Below are 27,314 nucleotides of genomic sequence, written 5' to 3' on the forward strand. Positions count from 1 at the left end.
AAGGGAACCACAGTGTCAGGCGTGACCTTCAGAGATGTGCTGGATGTGTCATCACAGTGACATCAGAGCATGATGTCAGAGCAGCAAACCCATAGACCGTAAAAATGTGTGTACTGTACACACACACAGAGACAGACAGACATACAGACAGACACATGGAGACAAGCTGTCTCATGGTAAACTGCGACCGAATCAATATCACAATATTTTATTTCCCAATACTGTGTCGATACTCCAGGCTATAGCATCGCAATACTTTTGAAGATAAAGAAGAAAATATACTCTGCTTCGATAAATGTCGCTGTAATAGCCGGAGAAAAAACATGTTCAGCCCCAGGATAATGGATGTTGAGGATATTTTGATAATCGCGATAATATCGTAAATCGGTGCCTTGGCATTGGTCTGACATCTCATTGTTCCTACATCCCGTTAGTCCGAATCTGGTGAATGTTAACCTTGTAAAAATACTATGCCTAAACCTAATCCTAATTCCTAACCCTATAACCTCAGTAAAACTATGCCTAAACCTAACCCTAAAATCTAACCCTAACCAAAGTAGTACTACTGAGATGTAGGACTAATGGGATGTAGGACTTATGGGCAGTCCCCCGTAAAATCGCAATTTCTTTTGTCACAATAATCGTGAGATAAAATGTTCATATCGTCACATTCCTAGCAAAGCCCTTGAGAGTGGACTGGCCGCAGTCAGGGGCGTCACACCAAATTCTGGGCCCTGGGCACAAGGATTCACTGCGGGCCCCCCATGAATGTTAACTATTGAAAAATAGCAGATATACAAGCTCACAGCGCGGCACCGAGTGCCGCGCTGCGAGCTTGTGTATCTGCTATTTTTGAAAAATCAGGAGAATGTGTGCAAGAAACCTATGTCAAGGACCCCCAAGATGATATGTATTTGGCCACGGACCCCGATCTCAAAATATTTAGTTCCAGGGACCCCCAGAAGCAAAATTTTAGTTAGAAATGTTGGCTTAAAAAATACATACATTCAAAGATTTTCACACATTTTCACAACTTTTCAAAAATAGCAGATCTACAAGCTCGCAGCGCGGCACTCGGTGCCGCGCTGTGAGCTTGTATATCTGCTATTTTTCAATAGATAAAGTATTTAGGGCCCCTCCACCTTGGGCCCCAGTAACTCAGTCCCACTTTCCTTTTTTTTACTCTATAATTTTTATCCCACAATTTTGTAACCCATTTTTTCACCCAGTGCTAATTGCCTATGTAATCCTGGGCTCTGCTCTCCCTCTGCCGCGCCTGGGGAGACAACGGACTGACCTCATGCTTCCTTCTACGCACAAGGAGTCCAAGTTGCTTCTTTTCACCTGACAGTGGGTATTTCCCTGGTTTGGACGTAGCGCGTGGAAGGAACACGTTATTCCAACCAGTTCCTTTCCCCTCCATCAGGCGCCCCGGCTGGCCAGGGGGAGGCATTATTGAGACCAGGATTACGTGCATGTTTTTGTTTTTGTGAGGGTATCAACCCTACTTTCCTACCCCTTGTGAGTGACGCCCCTGGCCGCAGTGTTGCAGCTCAGCTGCTCCAAGGAGGCATTTAGCAAACGCTCTTATCCAGAGTGACTTTCTAAGACCAGAGTAAGTGGCTTGAACCCTACCAGTCAACAAAGGACAGGTTAAATGACTGGAATGAGCCCTATAGTTCCAACAAAGGACGCGGTAAATGGTCTCATAAGTGGAGTGTAAAGGAAAGAATGCTGCGCTTCAAAGAAACTAGGACACCAGGTAAACATCAACCCTAGAACTGTCTAAAAACAACACAGCATCTAAAGAGCTATTATTAACACGTGTGGACAAACAGTTTGTCTATCTAAACCAGTTATGTCCAACAGGAAATGAACCCCACCCACCAATTTCCAGTCAAATCTGCTCTCTACGGGGCCCAGACTTTTAGATTTTCCAATGCCAATCCTGAATTTCCTTGCCGATTATTACCAATTCTAATATATTAAAAGATAACTTGGATTTGATTGTAGTTTGTCAAAAATCAGACACGCTGCCCAAAGTCGGGCCACATGTTAAAAGTGGCTCAAATTCAAGACACATTTAGCTGCATAGTTGCTGATGTCTGTTGGTCTGATGTCAACAGTCTGTCGAGCCAGACTGTTGACTCTCACAATGTTCACGTCTGTGACGTTCCATCATTCAGAGGATGATTTTGGAGTGGAAATCACCCACTTCCGTGTCGTCTTTGCAGCCGTGTAAGTTTGTCCTATACTGTAAATCCATAATAATGATTGTTGTGGCCATGGCTCAGTAGGTAGAGTGGCCGCTTGAGATCCCGGTTCGATTTCATGTTCTGTCTGTCTCTAATTCCAAGCCGTTTCAGATGCAATACCAAAATGCCCTTTGTTGGCAACGGGGCGCTGTATTTGGGCTAAAATTGGAATGATACAGATAATATTAGAGAACCACGATGAGAACCATGTAGAGTCAATCGTAATCTTCTCCTTATCATTCCAATTTTAGTACCTGTCTGGAATCCTTTCAAGGATCCCTGGGAGATCCCTGGGAGCCCCTTGTGGAGGGACAAAGGAGGGATCACTCTTTTGGAATTGGTCCAGGTCATATAACTCATAAACTGTTATGTACAGCACGCACGGCTTGCCAACTTGGACAGCGCAGCTCGTCAGCGGCCTGGAGGCCGGCCGGGCGCGGCTGAGTGAACCAGCTGGAGCAGCAGACTGTTCCGGCTGCTCGGCAGTCGGCGCACCTGCCTGCCTTGTTGTCAAAGTGATGTAAAAGGTCACGCATTTGTTGTGAAACCTTGCAACACACACTGGACGTTGAGTGAAATTGAAATGAAAGCTGCCGAGCTCCAACTACGCTGCCAAAATAATCATTTTTTAACTGGGGACCCCCCCCCCCCCCACCCTGACGAGCAGTAAGACTTGAGGCATTACATTTTGTACAACACGGTTCTATTGTGAAAATTGCAGATCTACATGCTCGCAGCGTTGTGTGCATAGATCTAGATCGGCTATTTTCACAATTTCTGCCTCTAATATTTGACAATTTGGCCAATGTTTAATTTGTCATTTTAGAGGTATTAAAAAAGTCCTTAAATTGACAGTTGACACATGTGCAGATACCCTCTATACACTTAAACCTTATGTTGGTTTGTTTACTGTTGAGGGAGAAAAACTGCTATAGATGCACTATAGACTTACTATAGATGTAGTGTGTTTTACATCCACAGAAGGGTTGAAGTCACCTGTTGAGTGACAGAGGACTGCTGTGTGCTGTGGTGTCAGGTTCAGTTCCCTCTGATTAAAACCTGTCAGACTGGATGGAGTGGTAGCATCTCTGATGTGTGTGCGTGTGTGTGAGCATGCATCCATGCATGTGTGAGTGCGTGCGACCCCGTGCGTGCGTGCGTGCGTTTGTTCGTTCGTTCCATACATTGCACTCTGTCTCTTTCGCAGCTGTCCTTCCGTCTGTCTCTCCTGCATTGTCTGGCAGTCAAATACATATATTTCTAGGGGTTCTTAGCATTAAAAAGTTTTAGCACCACTGATCATAGAAATGTTCAGAAAATCGTTTTAATCTATTATTTCAGGCCTAATTGGGTTAAAGGACAACTTCTTTACAACAAGGGTTCATATTTTAGATAGTCAATAGAGAAAAGAAAAGATGAGCTTTAAAATATTTTCATTTACTTCTTTCTATCATTTTAGTGATTTGAATGTTTTTTGATTTGTGGCTAAATATGTCTTTTTAGACACATCCCAAGATGCACCACGATCTTTTCATGGGCAGATGTGACTTGTGGGGGCTGCTGTAAATAGTAACAAATACATTGCTGGCTTATTCTGTCTAAAAATACATATTTAGTCACTTGTACGCATGCCCCCACCCACTGAAATCATACTACTAAAATCACTAAAACAATAGAAAGCAGTAAATTAAAACGTTTTAACACTCATCTTTTCATTTCTTTAATTACAATGTAAAATATGAACCCTAAAACTAAGTTGTCCTTTAAATGTGCAAATACATTTGACTTGACTTGACTGTCTCACTCTCCTACGCTGTCTCCCTCTCAGCTGTCCTACTGTCTGTCTCTCCTACACTGTCTCCCTCTCAGCTGTCCTACTGTCTGTCTCTCCTACACTGTCTCCCTCTCAGCTGTCCTACTGTCTTTCTCTCCTACACTGTCTCCCTCTCAGCTGTCCTACTGTCTGTCTCTCCTACACTGTCTCCCTCTCAGCTGTCCTACTGTCTGTCTCTCTTACACTGTCTCCCTCTCAGCTGTCCTACTGTCTGTCTCTCCTACACTGTCTCCCTCTCAGCTGTCCTACTGTCTGTCTCTCCTACACTGTCTCCCTCTCAGCTGTCCTACTGTCTGTCTCTCCTACACTGTCTCCCTCTCAGCTGTCCTACTGTCTGTCTCTCCTACACTGTCTCCCTCTCAGCTGTCCTACTGTCTGTCTCTCCTACACTGTCTCCCTCTCAGCTGTTCTACTGTCTGTCTCTCCTACGCTGTCTCCCTCTCAGCTGTCCTACTGTCTGTCTCTCCTACACTGTCTCCCTCTCAGCTGTTCTACTGTCTGTCTCTCCTACGCTGTCTCCCTCTCAGCTGTCCTACTGTCTGTCTCTCCTACACTGTCTCCCCCTCAGCTGTCCTACCGTCTGTCTCTCCTACGCTGTCTCCCTCTCAGCTGTTCTACTGTCTGTCTCTCCTACACTGTCTCCCTCTCAGCTGTTCTACTGTCTGTCTCTCCTACGCTGTCTCCCTCTCAGCTGTTCTACTGTCTGTCTCTCCTACGCTGTCTCCCTCTCAGCTGTCCTACTGTCTGTCTCTCCTACACTGTCTCCCTCTCAGCTGTCCTACTGTCTTTCTCTCCTACACTGTCTCCCTCTCAGCTGTCCTACTGTCTGTCTCTCCTACACTGTCTCCCTCTCAGCTGTCCTACTGTCTTTCTCTCCTACACTGTCTCCCTCTCAGCTGTCCTACTGTCTTTCTCTCCTACACTGTCTCCCTCTCAGCTGTCCTACTGTCTGTCTCTCCTACACTGTCTCCCTCTCAGCTGTCCTACTGTCTTTCTCTCCTACACTGTCTCCCTCTCAGCTGTCCTACTGTCTTTCTCTCCTACACTGTCTCTCTCTCTCTCAGCTGTCCTACTGTCTGTCTCTCCTACACTGTCTCCCTCTCAGCTACCGTCTCCCCTGCAATCGAGCCTCTCTAACACACGTTTTTAACTTGTGTTATTCACAGGTTTATTTCCAGTAAGATTCCACTAAGTAAACGCAGAAAACATACTGTAGTTTCATTGTTATCTCTGCCTGCCCAAGGTGGGCTGAGAGATTATGTTAAGTGTGTGTGTGTGTGTGTGTGTGTGTGTGTGTGTGTGTGTGTGTGTGTGTGTGTGTGTGTGTGTGTGTGTGTGTGTGTGTGTGTGTGTGTGTGTGTGTGTGTGTGTGTGTGTGTGTGTGCATGGTTCCAGAGCTAATCTTGCAAATCGCTGGAGCAAATTGGCGCCAAACATTTTCTGCATGCTTCTAGTAGGCCAAGGAAGACATATGAAATACTGTAGTTGATTCCAGTATGAGTATGTCAATGTCAACTATGTTATTTTATGTTGTTTGTGAATGCCTATTGTCTGTCCAGAGTACTGCAGGCTATGTACACATTGGTGTAAAGTAACTAAGTATATTTACTCAAGTACTGTATTTTAGTACAAATTTGAATTATTGGATTCTACTCCACTGCATCTCAGAGGAAAATATTGTACTTTTACTCCACTACTATTATTTGAAAACTTAATTTAGCCTACTAGTTACTTTTGATTTTTTTTACATTTGATTTTTTTTTTCAATCAAAATCTAAATTATTCATACTTTTTCAAACACTTCCAAGCTTCTCCAGAGATAGTGTTAGTTCTGTGACCATGGTGCTAAAGAATGGTTCAGAGGCTGTGTTCACGCTCACTCTTGTGAACCATGGTGCTAAAGAATGGTTCAGAGGCTGTGTTCACGCTCACTCTTACTGTACGTTGGAAACAATAGACTCCAACCTGCTTCCAGTCTCAAGCCGACCACCTTCTTCACACTGATACAAGGAGGTTCAAATGAGGAAAGGACACAGGGGTGTTATGGCACCACGGCTATGCGCCATGACACTGTCGGTGGCAAAACTAGCACTGGAGGTTCGGTGAATAACATTGGAGTCTATGAGCGCCGGCTGGGACAGCCCAATCAGAACGATAGAGACCTTCATAAAATACTCAGCTCAGGAATATAAAAGAAAACAAGTCACACATTGTTTTCTGCTGTGTTACTTTTCGACGTGTACACTGTATAACTTTATAGAGGCATCTAAAGAGCACAAATTACGTTTCTGAACTAGCTAGTATCGTGAGACTCTCCACCATTCCCTGTCTGGAATCCAAATCTCGCGATATGTCCGAGACAGAAATTATACTGGCCACTGTTTTGCTGCCTCAATAACATTATGCGCCGTTCACATCGAAAAGCATGTGATTGTAAAAATACCTGTGATTCGTCTTCTTTTGTATTCCTGGAGCGATTTTACAACAAAGGTCTATATCGTTCAGAATTCTTTTTTTGTTCATGAGCTGTCCCAGCCGGCGCTGGGACAGCTCCAATGTTATTCACCGAACTTCCGGTGCCAGATTCACCGAAAGTGTCATGGCGCATAGGCGTGGTCACCAACGCGTCACCGGTTGACTTCTCCTCGCAGTCTTCTTGCACTGATACAGGAAGTAAAGTAAAGTAGACTTCAGGTCTTTTTATTCGTTTGTCTTGGATTACTGTATACCAAGCTATGGGACACTGAACCGGAATAACCTGGCGACTATAGCTACAGTTGTATGCACAGCCTATAATGAAGGAGTGGCCCCTAAGTCCTGTTCACACAGAAGTATATATTAACTAATGCAAACTAAATAAAAGCAATATAATTAATGGGTTTCATATGTAGTCCTAAACGGCCATATTGAGGACCAACACAGGTGTTTCAATTTATATGATTGGCATAGAACTAATGTTCTACGCCAATCAGAACACCTGTGTTGGTCCTCAACATGGCCGCTGTAGGACTACAAATGAAACACATGAATAAGTGAAGGTGAACTCCAGCTGCACATACCAGAGGTTTTAACGCCTCTGTAGCCTACTAAAAGAGAATACCTTACCGCTAATACTTAGCCTCGTAAACCTCCAACTTGCGTTTTCCGGAAGTGAGTGGTTTACGAGGCTAGCAAATACTTAAGCCACAGGCCTCATTCCAACAAGAAATACAAGTTCAAGCACTGAAGAACACACAGTTAATTTACAAGCTTGTGTCCTAGCCCATTCCTTCACTGCCACTATTAATACAGTAAATAAATAAATCCTAGCCTCTTGGGCCGTTGAATATTCATGGGTTGCATTTGTAGTCCTACACCAGCCATTTTGAGGACCAACACAGGTGTTTTGATTAACGTAGAACATTGGTTCTATGCCAGTCAGACAAATTGAACACCTGCGTTGGTCCTCAACATGGCTGGTTTAGGACTACAAATGCAACCCATGAATAGCATGTCTGGCCAAAAAATGCAGAGGAAAACAATGGAGGTGAGGTACAGCCAAAATGGAATAAACGCGAAAGTAAATGGCAGATGAGATCTTGTGATCACGTCATCTCCTGGATTTCTTTGTGCCTGAGAATTAAATAGTGACTCATATGTAAGCAAAAGAGCGCCATCTAGCGTAAACACTGAAAAAAAGACAGAACGGCAGCTCTCAAAAAATAGCAGATATACAAGCTCACATCGCGTCACTTTGTGTCCCGCTGCAAGTTTTCTGAAACATCTTGAAAGTGTTTTACTTTTTTTTTTTTACAAATCTTCTATTCTGTGGGCACCCTGGCACAAAACATTTTCAGAGGGAGGGAGGGAGGGAGACACTTTTCCCCCCTAGTTGAATTATGAATTTAATGGCGTGAAATATAGCACAGCATGGAGCAGAACCGCTACAAACTGGGTCAGTGGGACTGAGGAGGGGAGGGGAGGGGAGGGGAGAGTACTTTTATTCACCACTGGGCAGAAGAAAGCACACCCACACTTTTACATGTCCTTGCACCGACCTATGGGTGCTTCATGGACTGACATGCACAAAGACTTCTTTCTTTCTTTCTTTCTTTCTTTCTTTCTTTCTTTCTTTCTTTCTTTCTTTCTTTCCACCAGCCATGGACTTGAGTGCACACACCGAGTCCCCAGAACCATGGTAGAATGTTGAAGCATTCTTAAAGGAGCTATAGTCAACTTTTTCTTGAAAAACGGACGCTAAAATAAAAATAATTATTTCGAAAATATTTCATAAAAGATTAAGCTTCCTAGCTTCATAACAAAGTCAGCCTGACAATGGCCAAAATGATTATTTTATCATTATGTTACGCTTTTTGTGGTAATTTTTGAATAGAAACACACATATGAAGCTTAATCTATTATAAAATATTTTTGCGAAACATTATTTTTATTTTAGCCTCAGTTTTTCAAGAAAAAGTTGACTATTGCTCCTTTAAGCGCTTTTCAGACGGGGCGTGGTTGCCGCGACCTAGTAATTCATTTTCAATGAGAGCGGAGTGTGGTCTGCTTTTTTTTTTCTCTTGCCGGCTGGCGCACAGGAGGACAACAACAATGGCTGCCAGGCGTAATATCGCCCGGCATTTACTCGCGGAGCGATTGTGTTTGTGTCTCCACATGAGAGACCGAGGTGACGGCGTTAACCGCCGTCTGTCTGTAAGGCGGTTTAGCCTGGTGGTCAAACCTGGGAGTGCTACTGCACGTGCATATGCTAATGCTACTGCGTACCGTAAAGCGATAATGGAATCCGTAGAGGACGGGGTTGAATAAATTAGAAGGCGTGGCTTGTGATTGGCTGGAACGGAGGTCAGGAGCGCTCGGCTGTGTTCACTTGGACCGCGCGGGTGAATGTTAACCTGGTGAAATGCTAACCTGCTGGCGAGTAGCTAACCCATGCCGACGCAGGTGAATGTTAACCTCTATGCCTAAACCTAACCTCAGTAACCCTGACGCTGGTGGGTGGCTAACCTGCCGACGCTGGTGACCCGAAAACAAGCGCTCCTTCCTCCACCGTCTCCTACAGATTCCATAATAGCGTACCGTACCCTAGTCTAGTGCGCCTGCTCGGTGCTCAACACACTTCCGCAAAATTGGCCTCCTTTTCGGTGTCAACTCAGCTACTTCCAGCTGCTTCAAAGTAACGCCACTGAGCAACTTTCATTGAAATGAATAGCTGGGGGCGGGGCAGCCCGCCCTCTATTATGTATCACCTTCATGGCACACTCTCAGAGAGAGAGAGAGAAACATGCATGACGACAGGGAGTGAAAGAGGGATCACATGACAGAGAGAACAGCGGAGGAGGTGTAGAAAGAGAAAGAAAGAGAGGGTGAAGGAGAAAGGAGACACAGAGAGATGATGGGACCACTCCCCTTTTTACTGCAGACCCCCAAAACCCCTTCTCTCTCTCTCTCTCTCTCTCTCTCTCTCTCTCTCTCTCTCTCTCTCTCTCTCTCTGTCTCTCTCTCTCTCTCTCTCTCTCTCTCTCTGCTGCATTGCAGTGTGTGTGTCCTTTAGGTACAGCGAGTACCTGACTACATGCATGTTCCTCTACACAGCTGGCTACTGCATGCTGCAGTGTGTGTGTGTGTTTGTGTGTGTGTGTGTGTGTGAGAGAGAGAGAGAGAGAGAGAAACAAGAGTGAATGTATGTGTGTTCGTTCCCAACAAGCCACATCAAAAGTTAGCCTTACACCAGTTAATTGGGAATGTGCATGTTTAATTGGGGATATAATTGGTATGTTGGGGCAGATGTCTTGTGATCTTTTTCAGGCAGAAACCTCGTATCTCCATAGTTGAACTTTTTGTTTGTTTCCTGTAAATCCTAGTTCATCATCATGCCACAGCGTCACACACAAGTAGCAAAAATAGCAGATCTACAAGCTCGAAACGTCAAGCTTGTGTTTTAGAATCCTGAAAAGTAACCGCTTTGGCATATGAGGTTTCCACCCGACACAGGCAAAATCTTTTAGGGTTACGTGTTTTAGATTGATTACGTTTAGGGCAGGGGTCTTCAACGTTTTCAGGCCAAGGACCCCGTAGTTGAGAGAGAGATGAAGCAGGGACCCCCAGACTCCATATAGTTTCATCGTTTGACAGTTGTGTATTTTGGGTTCATGTAAATGTGTGTTTCCAGATTTGAACCACTTGAACCATCAATACTTAATAAACTTGACCTTTCACTCTGTACTTAGTGTGCTCTTTTCCCCCTCTACAGCAAACCTCTGCCTAAAATAGCCGATCTACAACTTACGAGGCGTTGTGAGCTTGTAGATTTGCTATTTTTGGCTAAAGTTCTCAGAATATGGACAATAGGGTTCAAGTGGTTAATATAAAAAAGGAGAGAAAAAGGTTTCTATCACTCAAAGATTCGTAGGACCCCCTGTAGTAACTCTGTGGACCCCCTAGGGGTCCCGGACCCCCTGTTGAAGACCTCTGGTTTAGGGTAAGGAGATGGTGTAAAGTAACTAAGTAGATTTACTTAAATATTGTACTTACGTACACTTTTGAGGTACGTTTACTTTACTGGACTATTTTCAATTTTCAGTACTTTTACTTCTACTCTACTACATCTCAGTGACATGGTCTTATTCAGGGTCTAGACACTCTGCTCATGCATGAAACATACAAGCTGTGTACTTCTTAATTTTAATCTCAGTTTTAATCTAGCAGGGACAATATTTGTCTTAGAAACTGATATCTTCTCTTTGTGTGTTCGGGCAAGTTGATATCTATACGGATATTGCAATGTTTGCATTATAAATAGCGGTTGATAGGCGATTACATTGGCTGCTGTGTGTGGACCGTAGTAGGCTGCACTGCCACAGCCAAAGGACACACTCAAGGAACTAAACTACCATTCACACAAAGAGAAAAGCAAAAGCAATGTGGGATTAGGGATGGGACGACATGAAAATGTCATATCACCATTACTGAGAAAAAAGAAATCACGATTTACGATGTTAGCGCGATAATCAAAATCCATTACCCTGGGGCGGGACATTTGCCAAAAGAATAGCAGATCCACAAGCTTGTGGATCGGCTATTTTTTGGCAAAGACATTTGATAGAGAGTGAAAAAAAGAGACTGTATCAAGTACTTATATTGTAAGTACCCTTTACAAATTATAGAGCGTTTAAGTGGTACCGGATATGCACCTCGGCAAATGAAAGGTGAATTGATCCCAGTGCATGACGGAGGACGCTATCACGATGAATTCAATCTCCACGATAAGATTATCGTGAGTGTTTTTTATCACGATAAACGATGATATCGCTTATCGTCCCATCCCTATGTGGGATTAAAGGACCAGGTCACCTCTGGGACAACCAGATCTTATTTTATTGTTGTGTGGGACACGATCAACACAATCCTGAGTTATTTTTTGTGTTCAATCTGTGTTTTTAGATATTTTAGTATTTCAGCCGATTTCAGCATGCTACAACTGGTCATATGATGCATTTTGCATCATATGACCTGGTCCAGAGGTGACCTGGTCCTTTAATGAATCGAGTCACAGCATGATGTGTTAAAGCTACAATTCTTAAGTTGTATGCATGTTGTCTTGTCTCCCCCTCCTGACTGAGAGAGTTAATTGCAATGGAATTGAAGGGTGAGGAGAGATCACTTGTGTAGTTTGTGTACGTTATGTTATTTGTGTGTGTCGAATTTTGGTGGGGTGTGTTGTTGTTGGGTTAATCAATGCATTTAGAATCAGGTTTTTTTTTTTGTGTTAGAAGGATTTTTTTTAAAGAAGAGAAACAAAAACGTATATCTAGATATTTTACATAGCATATCCATGGTCAGTCATTTTGTAATGAAGGCAAAAGTTTGAAATAATCTTGATATCGATTTAGAAGTCAAATCTTCCAGCCTTAGTGTGTCGTGTTGTGTAGTGTAGTGTCGTGTTGTAGGGCTTGTGTGTTGTGTTGTTTTACAAGGTGTCCTACTGTATTGCTGACTGTTGTGGCATAATTGACTGCTGACGGCTTTGTTAGCTCCTTACAGTGAGCTACTGTCAGCAATAGGGGTGTGTGTGTGTGTGTGTGTGTGTGTGTGTGTGTGTGTGTGTGTGTGTGTGTGTGTGTGTGTGTGTGTGTGTGTGTGTGCGTGTGTGTGTGTGTGCGTAGGATAGGATATCATTTTATTAATCCCACAGGGAGGAAATCTAGATTGTTGCAGCGGTAAAGAGTAAAAAAAAAGGCGCAAAACTATGAACAATAGACGCATCAATAAACTATACGACAATAAAGGCTGCGATGATGAACTATACAGTATGTTACATGCTGCACACCTTGTGACAAAGATTACATTACAAGATGTTATTTAGTTCCGGAGTTGTCCTTTTAATGTCCCTTTGTCACAGCTCATCGTCGAGGGGTTAGGAGGAGTTGTCCCTCTATCATGAATAGGGATGGAGCTCATTATTTTTTATTGATAATGATCACCTTATCGATTCTGCTTATTGAGCCGGGCCTTTTATCGTTTTCTAATATTTTGCGGAAAGACTTTTATTCAAACTTTTTTTTTTAACTCATCTACTGCCATTTTGAATATGCCGTCTTTGGGATCTCCCCGCCAGAAGTCTCCATAGACTTCCTTGTAATTTATAGTGCACAGATCATGCACGCCCATGCACAGATCATGCACCATGTTTGTGCAACTCTCACTACTAAACCAAAAATTGCTTGTTTTTCTGGATGAAAAAAAAAATATATATATATATTTCCTGTAGAATACTAAAAATTACTATTCGTGAATGCCCTAGTGCAAAGCTGCATGTATTGGGGATTCTATTCGCTACACAGTATGTGAATCAATATGTTGTCTTTGCTTGCTTCCCAAACTGCAAGGCTTGCAGACTGAAGCAATGTATGTACGCGCAGCACATCCCTCCAGAGAGTAAACCAGCCACAATGTTGACTCTATAAACATTGACTACATGTACTCACATTAAGGCCATTACACGGCAATGATCAGACGAGAAAGCGTCAAAGTGCCGTTGTGTTTTTATTGCTTTTTTATGATGTGTTTACACAGTGTAGTGTATATCTCTGTACACTACACTGTGTAAACGCATAATAAGAAGCAATAAAAATGCAATGATAGATAGATTGATAGATAGCTTTATTGTCATGCAACATATACTGTACATGAAATGCATACTGTATATGAACTAAATTTGTTTTACTGGCTTACTATAAGTTAAAATACTACAACACTAAAAACTAAAACCTAAAAAATACCACTTAATAAATAAAAACAGTTCATGACGATATTGCACAACAGGATTCTTTAACAGAATAACTCTGCTGTCGGGCCGAAACCTCCTAACTCCAAAATGCTTTTTACTACTTTCCATTGGTTCAATATTATTTTAACCCACACACAGACGTAAAGGGTGTTCAATAGCCCTGATTTATGAAAAAAAGAGAGGGCCAATTGGGTGGAGTTAGCTGGTTTGGCAGAAATTGTGGTGTTAGGAGGTTTTGTCCCAAGCACTTTTTAACAGCCTTGATTTATGCCAAAAAAAAAAATCAAAAACCTCAAAAATGGAGTTGAGAGGTTTTGGCCAGACAGTGACGATATAGGAGAAAGGTTAGGGGATATTGCACTTGTACAGGACTTTTTTAGAGTTCACAAGTCTGATTGATGGCTTAGGGGGGGAAAATACTAATAAATAAGTGCAAACAGGGCGCAAGCTTGCAGTGTGTGTTACGATGTGATACGTTGTGATCAAACAGTATACACGCACACTGGGGCTGTCACAATTATTACATAATTGTCTAATCGCAATTATTTGAGGTAATCGCAATTATTTCGCATAATCGTTTCCATGTTGAAAAATGTTCATATATTTTCAAAAACAGTGGAAATAGTAGATCTACAAGCTCACAACGCGTCACGACGCGTTGTGAGCTTGTAGATCGGCTATTTCCACTATCGATGTTCTTTTTTAAGTATAAAGTTGTCAAATATGCCAGTAATTTCTTTGTATATTTAAGTTATGTGTCATAATTGCCATGTGCAACTTCAAAACTTAAAAGCCAAACAGAAATGTAATAAATTGTCAACGACAAAAACACAATTAAATCGTTAATCGCAATTATTTGAATCGACAATTAATCGTCAAGTAAAATGTCATAATCGTGACTGCCCTAACGCACACACGGGTGCGTGCGCAAACGCATGACCCCCTCCGATGACACGTGACCCCCTCCGTTGTGTGTGTGATCCTTTTGTGTTACAGGATGTTTTTAGTATGACAAATTGAGACATGAGTGACTGAGCTTTGCACACACACACACACACACACACACATACAGGTTTCCACTGGTTTGTGAGGACAGTCTGAGATTTGGTGGTTTGTAAGGACACCACTTTCCCGTGGTTGTATAGCCAAGTGGATGGTATCAAAAAATTCAATTCAGTCCACAGAACACAAATCTGGCTTCAGATTCTAGATACACCCAACAGAACTGAAAATACAAAATCCTACATTATGAGGACACTTTTAATGAGATCCATAAGCTCCGCCCATTTATTATGAGGACTAATGCGGTTTGTAAGGACAGTACACACAACATAACTACACCATGTATTATGAGGACTAATGGGGTTTGTAAGGACATTACACACAAAAATGTAAGGACAGTACACACAAAATAACTACAAACACTATAGGGAAGGTGTTGATGTTTTTATAAAGATACCAGATCCAGAGTAATTCAGCAAATGTCTAGTTATCAATTGCTTTTTACTTATATTTATTTGGGTTGTCCACGTCAGGGCTTCTCAACCTTTCTTATACCATGGACTGGCTGCCAGTTTGAATATGTCTGACCATAAAGGGCATATATGCCAGTTCTTGAATATTTCTGGCCATAAAGGACATATATTATGCAACATATGTTTATCATATACAGTCTGTGACATATTAGAAGTTGGCCACCTCCATATATGTCTACATATAGCCTATATCCATATGAGACATATGTAAAATTACGACATACATGAGACATATGTCACATAAGGTATCTATTGGCATATATGTTCATATATTCCCGGAAGTCTTCTTGTGAACCGGTGATTGGGAACATCTGGTCTCCATTACCTCAATCTTACTTATACTAACCACTTTAGGAATGGATGCTTCAATTCAACCCTCACAACAATACTTGCTTCATGTATGTCAGCATGTCTATGGTTAGGCCTATACTGTATCTGTCCCAGATAACAGTAAATTACATTACATGGTAGCCACCGCCATCATTAAGGACCCCCACCATCCGACTCACAACCACAAGGAATCTCACCCCTCACAGTTCTCCTGCCATCAGGGAACTTTGGCTGTAGAATCAACAGGATGAGAGACTACTTCCTTCCACAAGCTATGAGGACAGTCAACACATTAACCCTCCATCCCCACATTCACTTCCCAACGCTCCCCTGTCAATAAACTCAAATCTGCTACAAATTAACTGTTGTATGACTGGTTGCAAATATGACAGCTTTGTTTTACATGGTGCCATATTTTGTTAGTTTTCTGATTTTCATGTGTCTATGAGGTTGATAGTACTTCATCAAAGAACTGGTGGGTCTTTCTGTACACTTTTTTGAAAAATCTTCCTCCTAATAATCAGTATAATCATAATACCTGGTGATCAAATATTTGAAATGTCACGGCACTGCATCTGTAAAGCACTCTAGTGCTAGTCTTTAGGAACATATGTACTGTATAAATTATGGATACATTTGTTGTTTTTGGGTCAGTTTTAAGTGCACTGCAATTAAGCAATGACATTGTTTTTATCCAGTGGGTAAATGCACAGGAAGGAAAAATTAAGTGAATCTTTAAAATATAGCAGATCCACAAGTCTAGGTATGCTGGTCGCCGGTTCGATTCCCGATCCGGACGACCTTTGCCACATGTCATTCCCCATCTCTCTCCCCATTTCCTGTCAGTCTACTATCCTAACAAATAAAGCATAAAAAGCCCAAAAAACTAATCTAAAAAAAAAAAGAAAGTGCAGGTCTGAGATTTATCACCCAGCCCTACTTTAATGTTGAGTTACATGTTGTATGACATCATTTTTGTAGCTGCAAGGAATAATTATGGCAATTATAATTTGATAATTGATTTGCAGTATCTCATAAGCTACAGTGCTTTACTGCATCCCCATTATTCAGTTGCCTGCAAATGTATAAATAGGCTACTTTTTCCAGAATTATGTTTAATACCAGCGTTAGTCCAGAAACCCCCACATTTACATAAATCAAAACATCTATTTTCAATAAAGTAGTAAATGAGGATCTCCCTCAATTGATCTTTTCGAGAAATTAAATAAAGGTTGAATGAATGCAAATCTTTTGTATTGCTAAATGCTCATGATGTCCCCGAACATGCCATGACAAGGCAAATGTTTTCTTTGGATATTAATGTTATCACCACCACCAAGATGGTTACTTTGTCAACTATCATTATTCTGATATTGCTACCATGCTGTTATGTAAAAATGTTCATATTCTGTTCACACAGTGGTCACTGTTCAGGCCCAGGGACTCTGTTGTTTTTGACAACAAATTTTGAGTGTTGCGCGACACGTTGTGAGCTTGTAGATCTGCTATTTTCAGCACGCAACACTTGAGAGCAACCAAACATAAAATGACTCTCTACTCCACCAGTCCCTCCTAACGTTTTAGTCTAGTTTTGATTTTGTTGACGAAATTGTCAATATATTTAGTCTTAGTTTTAGTCATCACAGCTTAGTTTTTATTTAGTTTTTGTCAGTGAAAAAAATGCAATCGACAAATACTTTTCATCATAGTTTTAGTCAACAACATCTACACTGCTCTGACAGTACAAATGGAACCAAATGAACACTAAAGCCCTTTGCACACAGGCGCGTTTATCCGCACGGATAAAACGGACAATTTCATTTTTTTAAAAGAAAACAATGATTCTCTACGACCTCATGCACACCGGCTCCGAATTAGCCGTGCGACGAGAGGCTGCCGCCGTGCGTTTTTTTCTCGATCGAACCAAGTTCGATTCGTGCGTCTTGTCGCATGCGGTAAAAAACTCATCACTCCTTTTATGACTCCTTTTGGGATCCGCAGCGCCGATTCCGTACAGCATTGCACACCAAATCCAATGCGTTTTATTCATACAGCAAGCGGAAGAAACGCAACTGTCCTGTGTGCAAAGGGCTTTAGTCTCATGATGCAAGGTTAAATTAACATTGTCTGTCTGTCTGTCTGTCTGTCTGTCTGTCTGTCTGTCTGTCTGTCTGTCTGTCTGTCTGTCTGTCTGTCTGTCTGTCTGTCTGTCTGTCTGACTGTCTGACTGCCTGACTGCCTGCCTGTTTGTCTGCCGATTGTTAACCAATTTGAGTTAAGCTCTCCTCCACTCTTTTCAAAGATAAACTATACATAATAGCCTATACATTTTCACCTTGTGCAGGGAAACCCTTTCACTCATTCTTTCCACTGTAGCCCACTTGCTGATTACTAGCTTGCAATGCAATCAGCCACTGATCAAATTCACCTGTGCTGCCTGCCCATCCCCCATCCCCCATCTCCCTCACTGCACTCACTCAAAACTGTGTGAGTGAGAAGCTGCCCCTCCCCCCACAGTCAACAGCAAACTGGCAGTTGAGTTGGTTTGTTTGTTTGTATGCAGTCTGTACAAGGCAAGGCTTTAAATACTGTGAATATGTGTGAAAGTAAATCCTACGTGTTACTTTATGCTTAGGGTAATACTAGTGACTATATACAAATGGAACCAAATGGAACTCATAATCTGTGTAATCTATGCACATGGCTTATTTTTTTGTTCAGGTTAGTTAAAGCAGTGGTTCTCAACCTCTGGGCCAGGGAATTATTTTGGGGAGGGGGTCCCCAGATGATTATCTAAATGACTGTGCACCATTGCTTTCTCTCTGAACAGTAAACATACAGCATAAGGTTTAAGTGTCAGGGTATCTTCAGATTTCTAAAGTCCCCTTCCGTAATCAATGGGGGCAATTTACCCCTTTTTGTGCAGATATATGACCGATTTGTTGCATGTCTGAGTCATCAGGACATCACTGAAATGCCATAGACTCCTACCTACCCACTGTCTGACGTGACCTACCACTGCCGGATGCACGCACGCACACGCGCACACACGCACCTCATCCCGGATTGTATAACAGATTTCTTAAGCCCGGTTCACAATGCAACATGCTAGCCCAGATGATCCTTTTGCCATCCTATAACCTAAAAGCCTAACATGGGTTGTGACAGCACTGAGAGTAGAGACGTGCTACAGCCAATCAGAGAACAGGACAGGTGGCTTGTTTGATTTAATTCACACATTATTTTCTTTTATATAATTAAAAGACTGTTTGTCTGTCTGGATCAATCCAGTGATATAACTTTATTAATTCTCGTGGGCGAATCCAGGTGTGACAGAACACTCTCAATGGAGCTATTGTAGTCCAGCCTGAGGATGCAGTAGCCTAGACTCCGAACCTCTTCAGGCGATAAAAGCAATATAGTTGCAAATTCTTTATCCCCACGTGCGTTGTGTCCCACTTGAGCTCCTCCTTATTGTGTACTTCAAGGAACTTGTGTACTTCAAGGAACTTTAAATCCCTGCTCCCTCAAGCAAGGAGATGAGGATTAGATTTGAGTCTGGAGGAATCAAGCAGGTTAGACTGATTGTAGTCCGAGCATTTCAGGCAAAAATTGTCATGTCACCTAGTTTGACCCCTCACATGCTACTTAAAGCATATTTGTTTTTAGTATTATTTTACTGTATAGTAAAGTCTATGACAGCCCAACTTTGATTGGCTCCCACAAGTTTCCCAAGACAAATCTGTGATGGCCCTATAGCCAAAGAATTTCCATTTGGCATGTTCTAACTGTGTGCCAAATGTCATGCTTCTATCGTAAAGTGCGCGGTTCCATCAAAATACTGCACAAAATGGCCGGACTATAGTAACATTGTGTCACATATGAGGAAATGGCATAGTCGGGACAACCTTGGTAGTAGGCTAATAAGGCTATGCTTTATTCAAGCCAAACGAGACACTCTATTTGGTGCTTTATGATCCCACAGGGAATGCTACAATTTGTCAATCAGTGTCATCACTGATAGACAAACTTTTACTGCACTGTTTTTACAGTACAGTAAAAGTACAGACAGTACAGTACAGTACAGTACAGTACAGTTCAGTGATAAAAGGTCAAGGTCACAAGCTTATTTAGAATAATTTGACCTTAGAATTGTAGTAAGCTACTTTGGTGTCATATACTATATCTGAATGCTAGTGAAGTCACTGATCTACAAGATGTACACACAATTTGTAACACAATAATTTGCCTATACTGTGTAATACTGTGTAGAGGAATACTTCTAGAATCAGTATCGGGATTTAAAGGGATATTCCATTTTCAAAAAACTCTGCCTTGCATGGGTCTGCCTCCCCAGGCTCAGGGCCTCTCCCCACACACACCCATTGTAACTTCAAACTCCATTTTAACCATAATAGATTCATTAAAAACACCCATTATTTTTTTTCTGGTGACTCATACTACCCTCCTAATACATGAGCAGGCCGTGTTTTTTCTATACAATTTTTCATTTATTTGTAATAATTTTATTTTGTAATTCATTTTTCAAATTTTCCCAAAGAATTATAAAACATTAATGAAAAGGGTTATTGAGAAAACACGGCCTGCTCACGTATTAGGAGGGTAGTATGAGTCACCAGAAAAAAATAGTGTGTGTTTTTAATGAAGTTTGAAGTTACAATGGGTGTGTATGTGGAGAGGCCCTGAGCCTGGGGGGAAAGATAACATTTACATCAAATATCTAAATATTAAAAACTGTTCAGGGTGTTCATAAAAGCCTGATTAGATGATAAAGTGACCAAAATTATCTGTAGGCTTGAACTTAATTAGCATTTTTACCCAAGGGTAAAAATAGTGCCTGGGTGCCTGCCTACTCCTGTATGTCGGAGTTAACTAAACTCATATGTACTGTACATGATGTCATGGTCATAATGTGATGTCATGTGATACTGTATATAGGAGCTACGCTGATCAGCATACATGACTGTGCAGAGCTGCTACCAGTGGTGCTTTGGGGTTTTCTTTTAAGGGCGGACGGTCATTTATTGACGTCATATGCATGCGCGCCTTTAGATGTGTGCGTGCTAACTAAAAGTTTGCTTTGAACAAATCTCATCTATCACAGTAATGGAGCCAGGTAGCCTGAGACACGCACAATGCACATACAGTCACCGCTGGAAACCTACAGTAGGTGTTAAAGTAGCCTATCCATATGAATAGGAGGGTATGTGCAAGCCCACCACTCACTGCCTGCCTGGTAAACCTGTTATGCGAATAGCCATTTGATTACCATGGTCGCCACTTGTATAGCCTATAACTCTATGGTTCTAGCACTGTTCCGTGCCATCCTTGCCGTGCATGTGGGAAATATATTGGCCACACGGCGTCCAGCCCCGTCCGGCCCCAAAAGCGCTACTGGCTGCTACTAATCATAATTGGTAACTAGCAAACAGGCAAAATGTGTAATACTATAAACAAATACCTGTCCACAAGGTCAGCTTCTTGTGTTGTGAGGTGGGTGTAGATCAGTTAGACAGTGGTGGCACTGAAAAGTTGTGGCAGTTTCCTGGTCATTTGTTATTTGTTAATACTATGTTGAAATCTGGTTACAAACACACACACACTCACACACACACACACACACACACATAGTGTGGTTTATGAGGACATAATTGTGAATTATGAGGACATGCAGCCGTCAGCCAATCAGCAGCCACTTGTGTGAATTATTCATGAGGGGTGCAATAGCACTCAACCGGCCACTGGGGGCACTAGTGAGATAGTCCTCACAATACAATTGTGGTTTATAAGGACATAGCTGAAACTTGGTATTTGGGCCTTTTAGAGGTATAGAAACACTTCTACACTGTTAGAATTATGAGGACTTTGTGTATGTCCTCACAATTCCAAAAGTCCTCATAGTGTTGCGTGTAATCAGGTTTATTGACCTCATAAACCACCAAAACACACTCACACACACACACACACACACACACACACACACACACACACACACACACACACACACACACACACACACACACACACACACACCCCTCCGTTATATTCCACCCATGAAGTCAGAGAACGTCTCACCTTCTCTCCCTGTTGTTACTTCAAAGATGTGTGTAAGTGATGTCACAGACACAGTGTCCCTGTGTGTGTGTGTGTGTGTGTGTGTGTGTGTGTGTGTGTGTGTGTGTGTGTGTGTGTGTGTGTGCGTGTGTGCGTGTGCGTGTGATGTAATGTTTGAGTGTTGTGTTACTGCACATAGGAAGCGCCTGTAGTGTGAAGTTGTTGATATGAAATGTGAACCGGGTTATCAAATTCACACACACAACCTACTGTGTACTGATGTCTGTCTGTCTGTTTGTCTGTCTGTCTGTCTGTCTGTCTGTCTGTCTGTGCTTTACAGCAGGGCTTTACAATCATTTCAGCTCGAGATTAATTAGCCACTTAACTCATTAAAAGCCAACCCCGCGATGTCGCGGGAAAAGTAATAGAGTATCTATAGTGCCATCCACGCGATGTCGCGGGAAAAGTAATATATTACTGTAACGGCGAGTAAAAATACCTAGTACAATGGCCGACGCTCCGGAGACGAAATCCGCGCTGATTTGTCATCATCACGGCTCCACGAGCACACAATAGTCATCCCATAACATTGAGGTGGACGGGCCGCCTCATCTTTAATGTCCATTATCTCAAAACTACACTTTAGAAGCGAAGATGGAGGCAGATGCTCGCTTATAAAACACATGTATAAACGCTACGAGCCGATCCAGCATGGCTCCACATAAACAATGATCGGTTCAGTCGAAGGATCCGATGACGTCAGACCGGAAGTACTTCCGGTGGCCTTCAAAATAAGACAAAATAAGAGAACGGCCGTGAATGGGGGGGGGGGGTGGGAGGCACTCTGGATATTATAATCCGTTAATGTCTGAGGCTTTTAATGAGTTAACACACGGGTGACTAACCCGGTCATTTTGGCTGATGTTGAGATTGCAAAGTGCAATAACTCTCCCCGTGAAGGTATCAGAAATTTCTGTAGTGGAAGTAGTGGAAATGGCTGATCTAGATCGGTTATTTTCACCATTTATTTTTTCCCCCTTTTTTTTAATTACTTAAGAAAACAATAAAAAGACGTTAAAAGATACAATGTATTGACAAGTTATTCGTCTGTTCGAAACATTGGTGTTTTTAATTACTATCTCGTCCTCAATAAATCGTTGGCATCAGCGACTCTTTGATCATCAGTCACAAGCCACAACCCATGAAAATGTTTGCGTGAGCCCTTCTGAAACGAGTCCCGGCCCATTGTTTGTGCTCTTAAAGGACAGACAAACAAATGGACGCACAAGGAGTAACATGAGAACATGCTTAGCAATAAACCCATACCATACCAACAACAACATGCAAAACTGACTTTGTATACTCTCTACTGTGTGTATATATATATATATATATATATATATATATATATATATATATATATATATATATATATATAGTCCTGTGCCCGGGGGTGTGCGATGGAGGATTGAATGTGGGAGTCTCAGAATTTATGTTGAAGAACCCATTGGGCAGAATCTGTCACACGTCACACGTCACACTTTTGCCCTGCTCATATCTCCGCAACTGTTGCCCCGATCCATGCCAAATTTTGCACACACACTCCTTGCCTGCCAAACCACAACCTCCATGGGTATGATGTCAGATGTCAAAGACATCATAGGACTTTCACATAACGAATAACTGAGTAAGCATGTTTGGGCTCTCACAGCATATCTCAGTACACTGATCTCCATATATGGGTACCAGGGGTCTCCATATATGGGTAACTGGTCCGATATACATCACTGGCCAGATGGCTAAAGGGCGAGGTCGCATGTCGCTCTGAGGTGTCTTACTAGTAGTTATACTGTGTATCTGTCTGTCTGTCTGTCTGTGTGAGGTTGAAACCTCATACGTCCAAAAACTGTTACTTTTCAGGATTCAGATTCCCAAACGGCAAAAGTAACAGGCCTACAAGCGCAAAACCTTTACGAAAAGAAAAGCGAAGTTTCTGCCCGACAGCGACTATTACATCCCTGTTCACTGACATCACCCATGTGTCCCAGATAGAGTCCTGCATAACTTAAACTACACCACTGACCTACAGTATCTGTTCTGTTGAAGACTGTGGTTGTCATTGCTCTGGGGAAGAAACCTCCAAACTCCATAGTTCAACTTTTGATGTTTTTGACGTAAATGAGTGTCCTACTTCATACTAGAGTGTCGCACAAAAGTAGTGAAAAAAGTATTTCTGCTATTTTCAATAGGTTTAGGTTTAGGTTAATTTATTTCGGTACCAGTTCATACAATCATTACAGTACATACAGTTATTTACGATATATCACATGCTGGTCCGAAAAGGTATAGGCAGAAGCCGCAGCTTATAGTGCCTACCTCATTTAAGAAAATCAAATATCAGAAATCAAATATCACTTATTTTCAAGTATAAAAGACTGAAGAAAACAAAACAATTTAAGGCATTTGCTATTTGAAAGAGAAGAGAAAAAAATAAAAAATAAATGGAACAAAACAATCTAGTTCAGTGCTGTAACATGTGGCAATATGGAAGTAGAGCCACAAGGTGCACCAAACTATACCACTTTCTTTTTCTCTCTCTTTTTTTTTTTTTTTTTTTTTTTTAAATTATTTAACATACTACATGATAAATACATAAGTATGCAATACTGAGGTTGTACAGTTCAGCTCCTCAGTGACCAATAGTAGAAGACTGTGGTTGTACTGGTCAGCTCCCAGTACAACAGTACAACACCGTGGTTTTACTGGTCAACTCCCTGTACAAGAGTAGAAGACTGTGGTTGTACTGGTCAGCTCCCAGTGACCAACAGTAGAAGACTGTGGTTGTACTGGTCAGCTCCCAGTACAACAGTATAAGACTGTGGTTGTACTGGTCAGCTCCCAGTACAACAGTAGTAGACTGTGGTTGTACTGGTCAGCTCCCAGTACAACAGTAGAAGACTGGTTGTACTGGTCAGTTCCCAGTGAACAACAGTAGAAGACTGTGGTTGTACTGGTCAGCTCCCAGTAGACTGTTGGCCACTGGGAGTGTTTGGTCCAGTCTGTATGTAGACTTGAGGTCAGTGACTCACTACCGTTAGATGAGCACTTCTCTGTGTCACATGACTGATTTGTATGATACAAAACTGAATTTATGAATGTGTGTAAAGTAATATTGTGTGTGTGTGTGTGTGTGTGTGTGTGTGTGTGTGTGTGTGTGTGTGTGTGTGTGTGTGTGTGTGTGTGTGTGTGCGTGTGCGTGCGTGTGCATGTGTGTGTTTCCCCAGGTGTGTGGTGGTGTTACTGAACCCCAAGAAGAACAAACAGCATCACATCCTCAACAACTGCAGGTAACCAACCAATCACACGCCGCGCTGCTTACACTCGACAGCCAATCATTTTGACTGTGACCTTTGTGGGATAAAGGTCATACAGGACCGTCATGTGTTAACTGCAAAAACAGTACCTAACTAAAGACCCGCAAGGAAACAGTACTTAGCTTTAACTCATTTACTGCCTTTTCTGTCTTTGGTCGCTCCTTGCCGCACTTTTTTCACTAACCTTTGAAAAATCATAGAATATTCGGCATCGCTCCGATCCAGTCGTGGGGAGCCCTCAAAAGATGTGCCCGAGTGTCCTGGAATCTGAACATAATCATGGCTTAACCATCCGTTTGAAAGATAGAGGCGCCCACGTCCAGCCCCTAGCCACATACGCACACGCTATGTGCGTATGTGGCACATAGCGGGTGCCAATACAGTACCCGGAAAGCTGTTTTTGTTCTGTGGGGGTCCCCAGATGATTAACTTAAAGGACCAGGTCACCTCTGGGACAACCAGATCTTATTTTATTGTTGAGTGGGACACGATCAACACACTTCTGAATAATTGTTTGTGTTCAATCTGTGTTTTTAGATATGTTAGTATTTCAGCATGCTACAACTGGTCATATGATGCATTTTGCATCATATGACCAGTTGTAGCATGCTGAAATCGGCTGAAATACTAAAATATCTAAAAACACAGATTGAACACAAAAAATAACTCAGGATTGTGTTGATCGTGTCCCACACAACAATAAAATAAGATCTGGTTGTCCCAGAGGTGACCTGGTCCTTTAATGTACAACATTGTTTTCTCACTCAACAGTAAACAAACCAACATACAGTTTAAGTGAATAGAGGGTTTTAACAACATTTCTGAAGTGACAATTTAGGGACTTTTTAATACCTCTAAAATGACAAATTAAACATTGGCCAAATTGTAAAGTATTAGAGATTGCGAGGCGTTGTGAGCATGTACTGTAGATCTGCTATTTTCATAATAGTACCATGTTGTACAAAATGTAATTCTCAACTCTCTCTCCCCCTCTCCCCCCCCCCACCCTCCCTCCAGGAAAACCATCACCACTCTAGCCTTCTCTCCAGATGGGAAGTACATCGTTACAGGAGAGGTGAGATTGATCTTCTTCATTTGAAACGTTGCTACTTCCGTTCACCGAAGCACAGAGAACTAATTAAAAAGGGTGTCCAGTGGCTTCACACACACACGCACGCACGTCGCACGCACACACACACGCACGCACACACACACACACACACACACACACAGGTTTGCAATTACTACTTTGTGGGGACATTACACATAGTCTACTATATTTGTGGGGACATTACATTAATTTTTAACCCTAACCCTAATCCCTTAACCTAACCCCTAAACACCTTGTGGGGACATATTAATTTGTCCCCACAAGGTTTTTCCTCCGATTGTACTATCTTTGTGGGGACATGAGGTCCCCACAAAGTAGTAATTCCCTGTCCACACACACACACACACACACACACACACACACACACACACACACACACACACACACACACACACACACACACTGTGTCTGTGAGCTCACAGGTTTCATGGCAGCCTGGCTGCGTGTAATGGTCAGACATGGTGTTGATTTTGACAGCTACATTTTGATTATATTTAGTCATAGTCTTTTGATTAAAATTCTATTTAGTCATATATTAGTCATCTGAAATGTTTTAGTGTAAGTCTAGTTTTAGTCGTCTAAATATCACAAGATTAAATCTATGGTTTATTTAGTCGACTAAAATGTATCTTTGGCGGGCCTTGATGGCATCGTAGTGTAGATTTTACATTGGTTGCATGCTGAAGATAGCCGATCTACAAGCCCAGCAACGCGACACAGTGCGAAGCGTTGTTAGTTTGTAGATCGCTATTTTCAGGGTGCAACCTGAGCTCAACCAAACATAAAGTCACTTGTCTTTTAGTTCTACTGGAAGCTTTGACCGTTCACATACTAAACTGCAACTACGGTCGCAATACATTTTCCAAATCTACTGTCTCTGTCTGTGTTTACGTCATCCACTGGGAAAACCCCTGAAATAACACAGAGTGACGTCATCAACTGGGTGATGACATCACCATCATCACCATCAACAGCTAATGAGGGACCAGCATTCTTGATGACGTCACCATCAACAAGTGCGGCCTGATATAAATTACAAATTTGCGCTCTGCTGGTGCACAAGTCGGTAAATGGCATGGAACTCCATATTTGGGCATGGCTGACATCAGAGTAACAACATAGCAATGACGTGAGCTTTGAATCAGCTCGGCTTAAAACCAGACTGCACAGTGTCAATAACAGTCTGAGAGGAAGCCATAATCGCCTCCAAGAGGAACTTTTCCATCAGAGATCCGTGCGTTTGATGTTCAGCTGGTAGTTGTTCCCCTGTGACCAATTCTGGATCGTAAGGTCACACATAATTCCATTCTTGGACCTTTGCAGCCTGTGCATAGCAGCAGCATTTGACCATGGACCCACCGTTCCCACCAACGAGCCAGCAGCAAGGAAACTCAGAAGAATCAATACCTCACTCTAGTCAACAGTCTACCAAGACTTTAACTCCATCCGAAGTAAAGAGACGTCGTCTGGCTGACACAGGAAGGAAAACCCACATCTGTGAACAATGTGACAAG

General features: G+C 42.2%; 1 protein-coding gene across 1 annotated transcript in view; it reads left to right on the top strand.

The window, feature by feature from the left end:
* Window positions 1-27,314, top strand: part of LOC308305924 (mitogen-activated protein kinase-binding protein 1-like) — a gene marked incomplete at its 3' end in the record, with an annotated part of 134,672 nt that overhangs the window by 34,747 nt on the left and 72,611 nt on the right. Inside the window, exons 3-4 of the mRNA XM_080750821.1 lie at window positions 24,600-24,662; window positions 25,707-25,764. Coding sequence (XP_080606947.1) covers window positions 24,600-24,662; window positions 25,707-25,764 — 121 coding nt within the window. The remainder of the gene's footprint in view (window positions 1-24,599; window positions 24,663-25,706; window positions 25,765-27,314) is intronic.

Source organism: Nannobrachium achirus (assembly GCF_963921795.1).
Source record: "Nannobrachium achirus genome assembly, chromosome: 20".
In the NCBI taxonomy this organism is placed as follows: Eukaryota; Metazoa; Chordata; class Actinopteri; order Myctophiformes; family Myctophidae; genus Nannobrachium; species Nannobrachium achirus.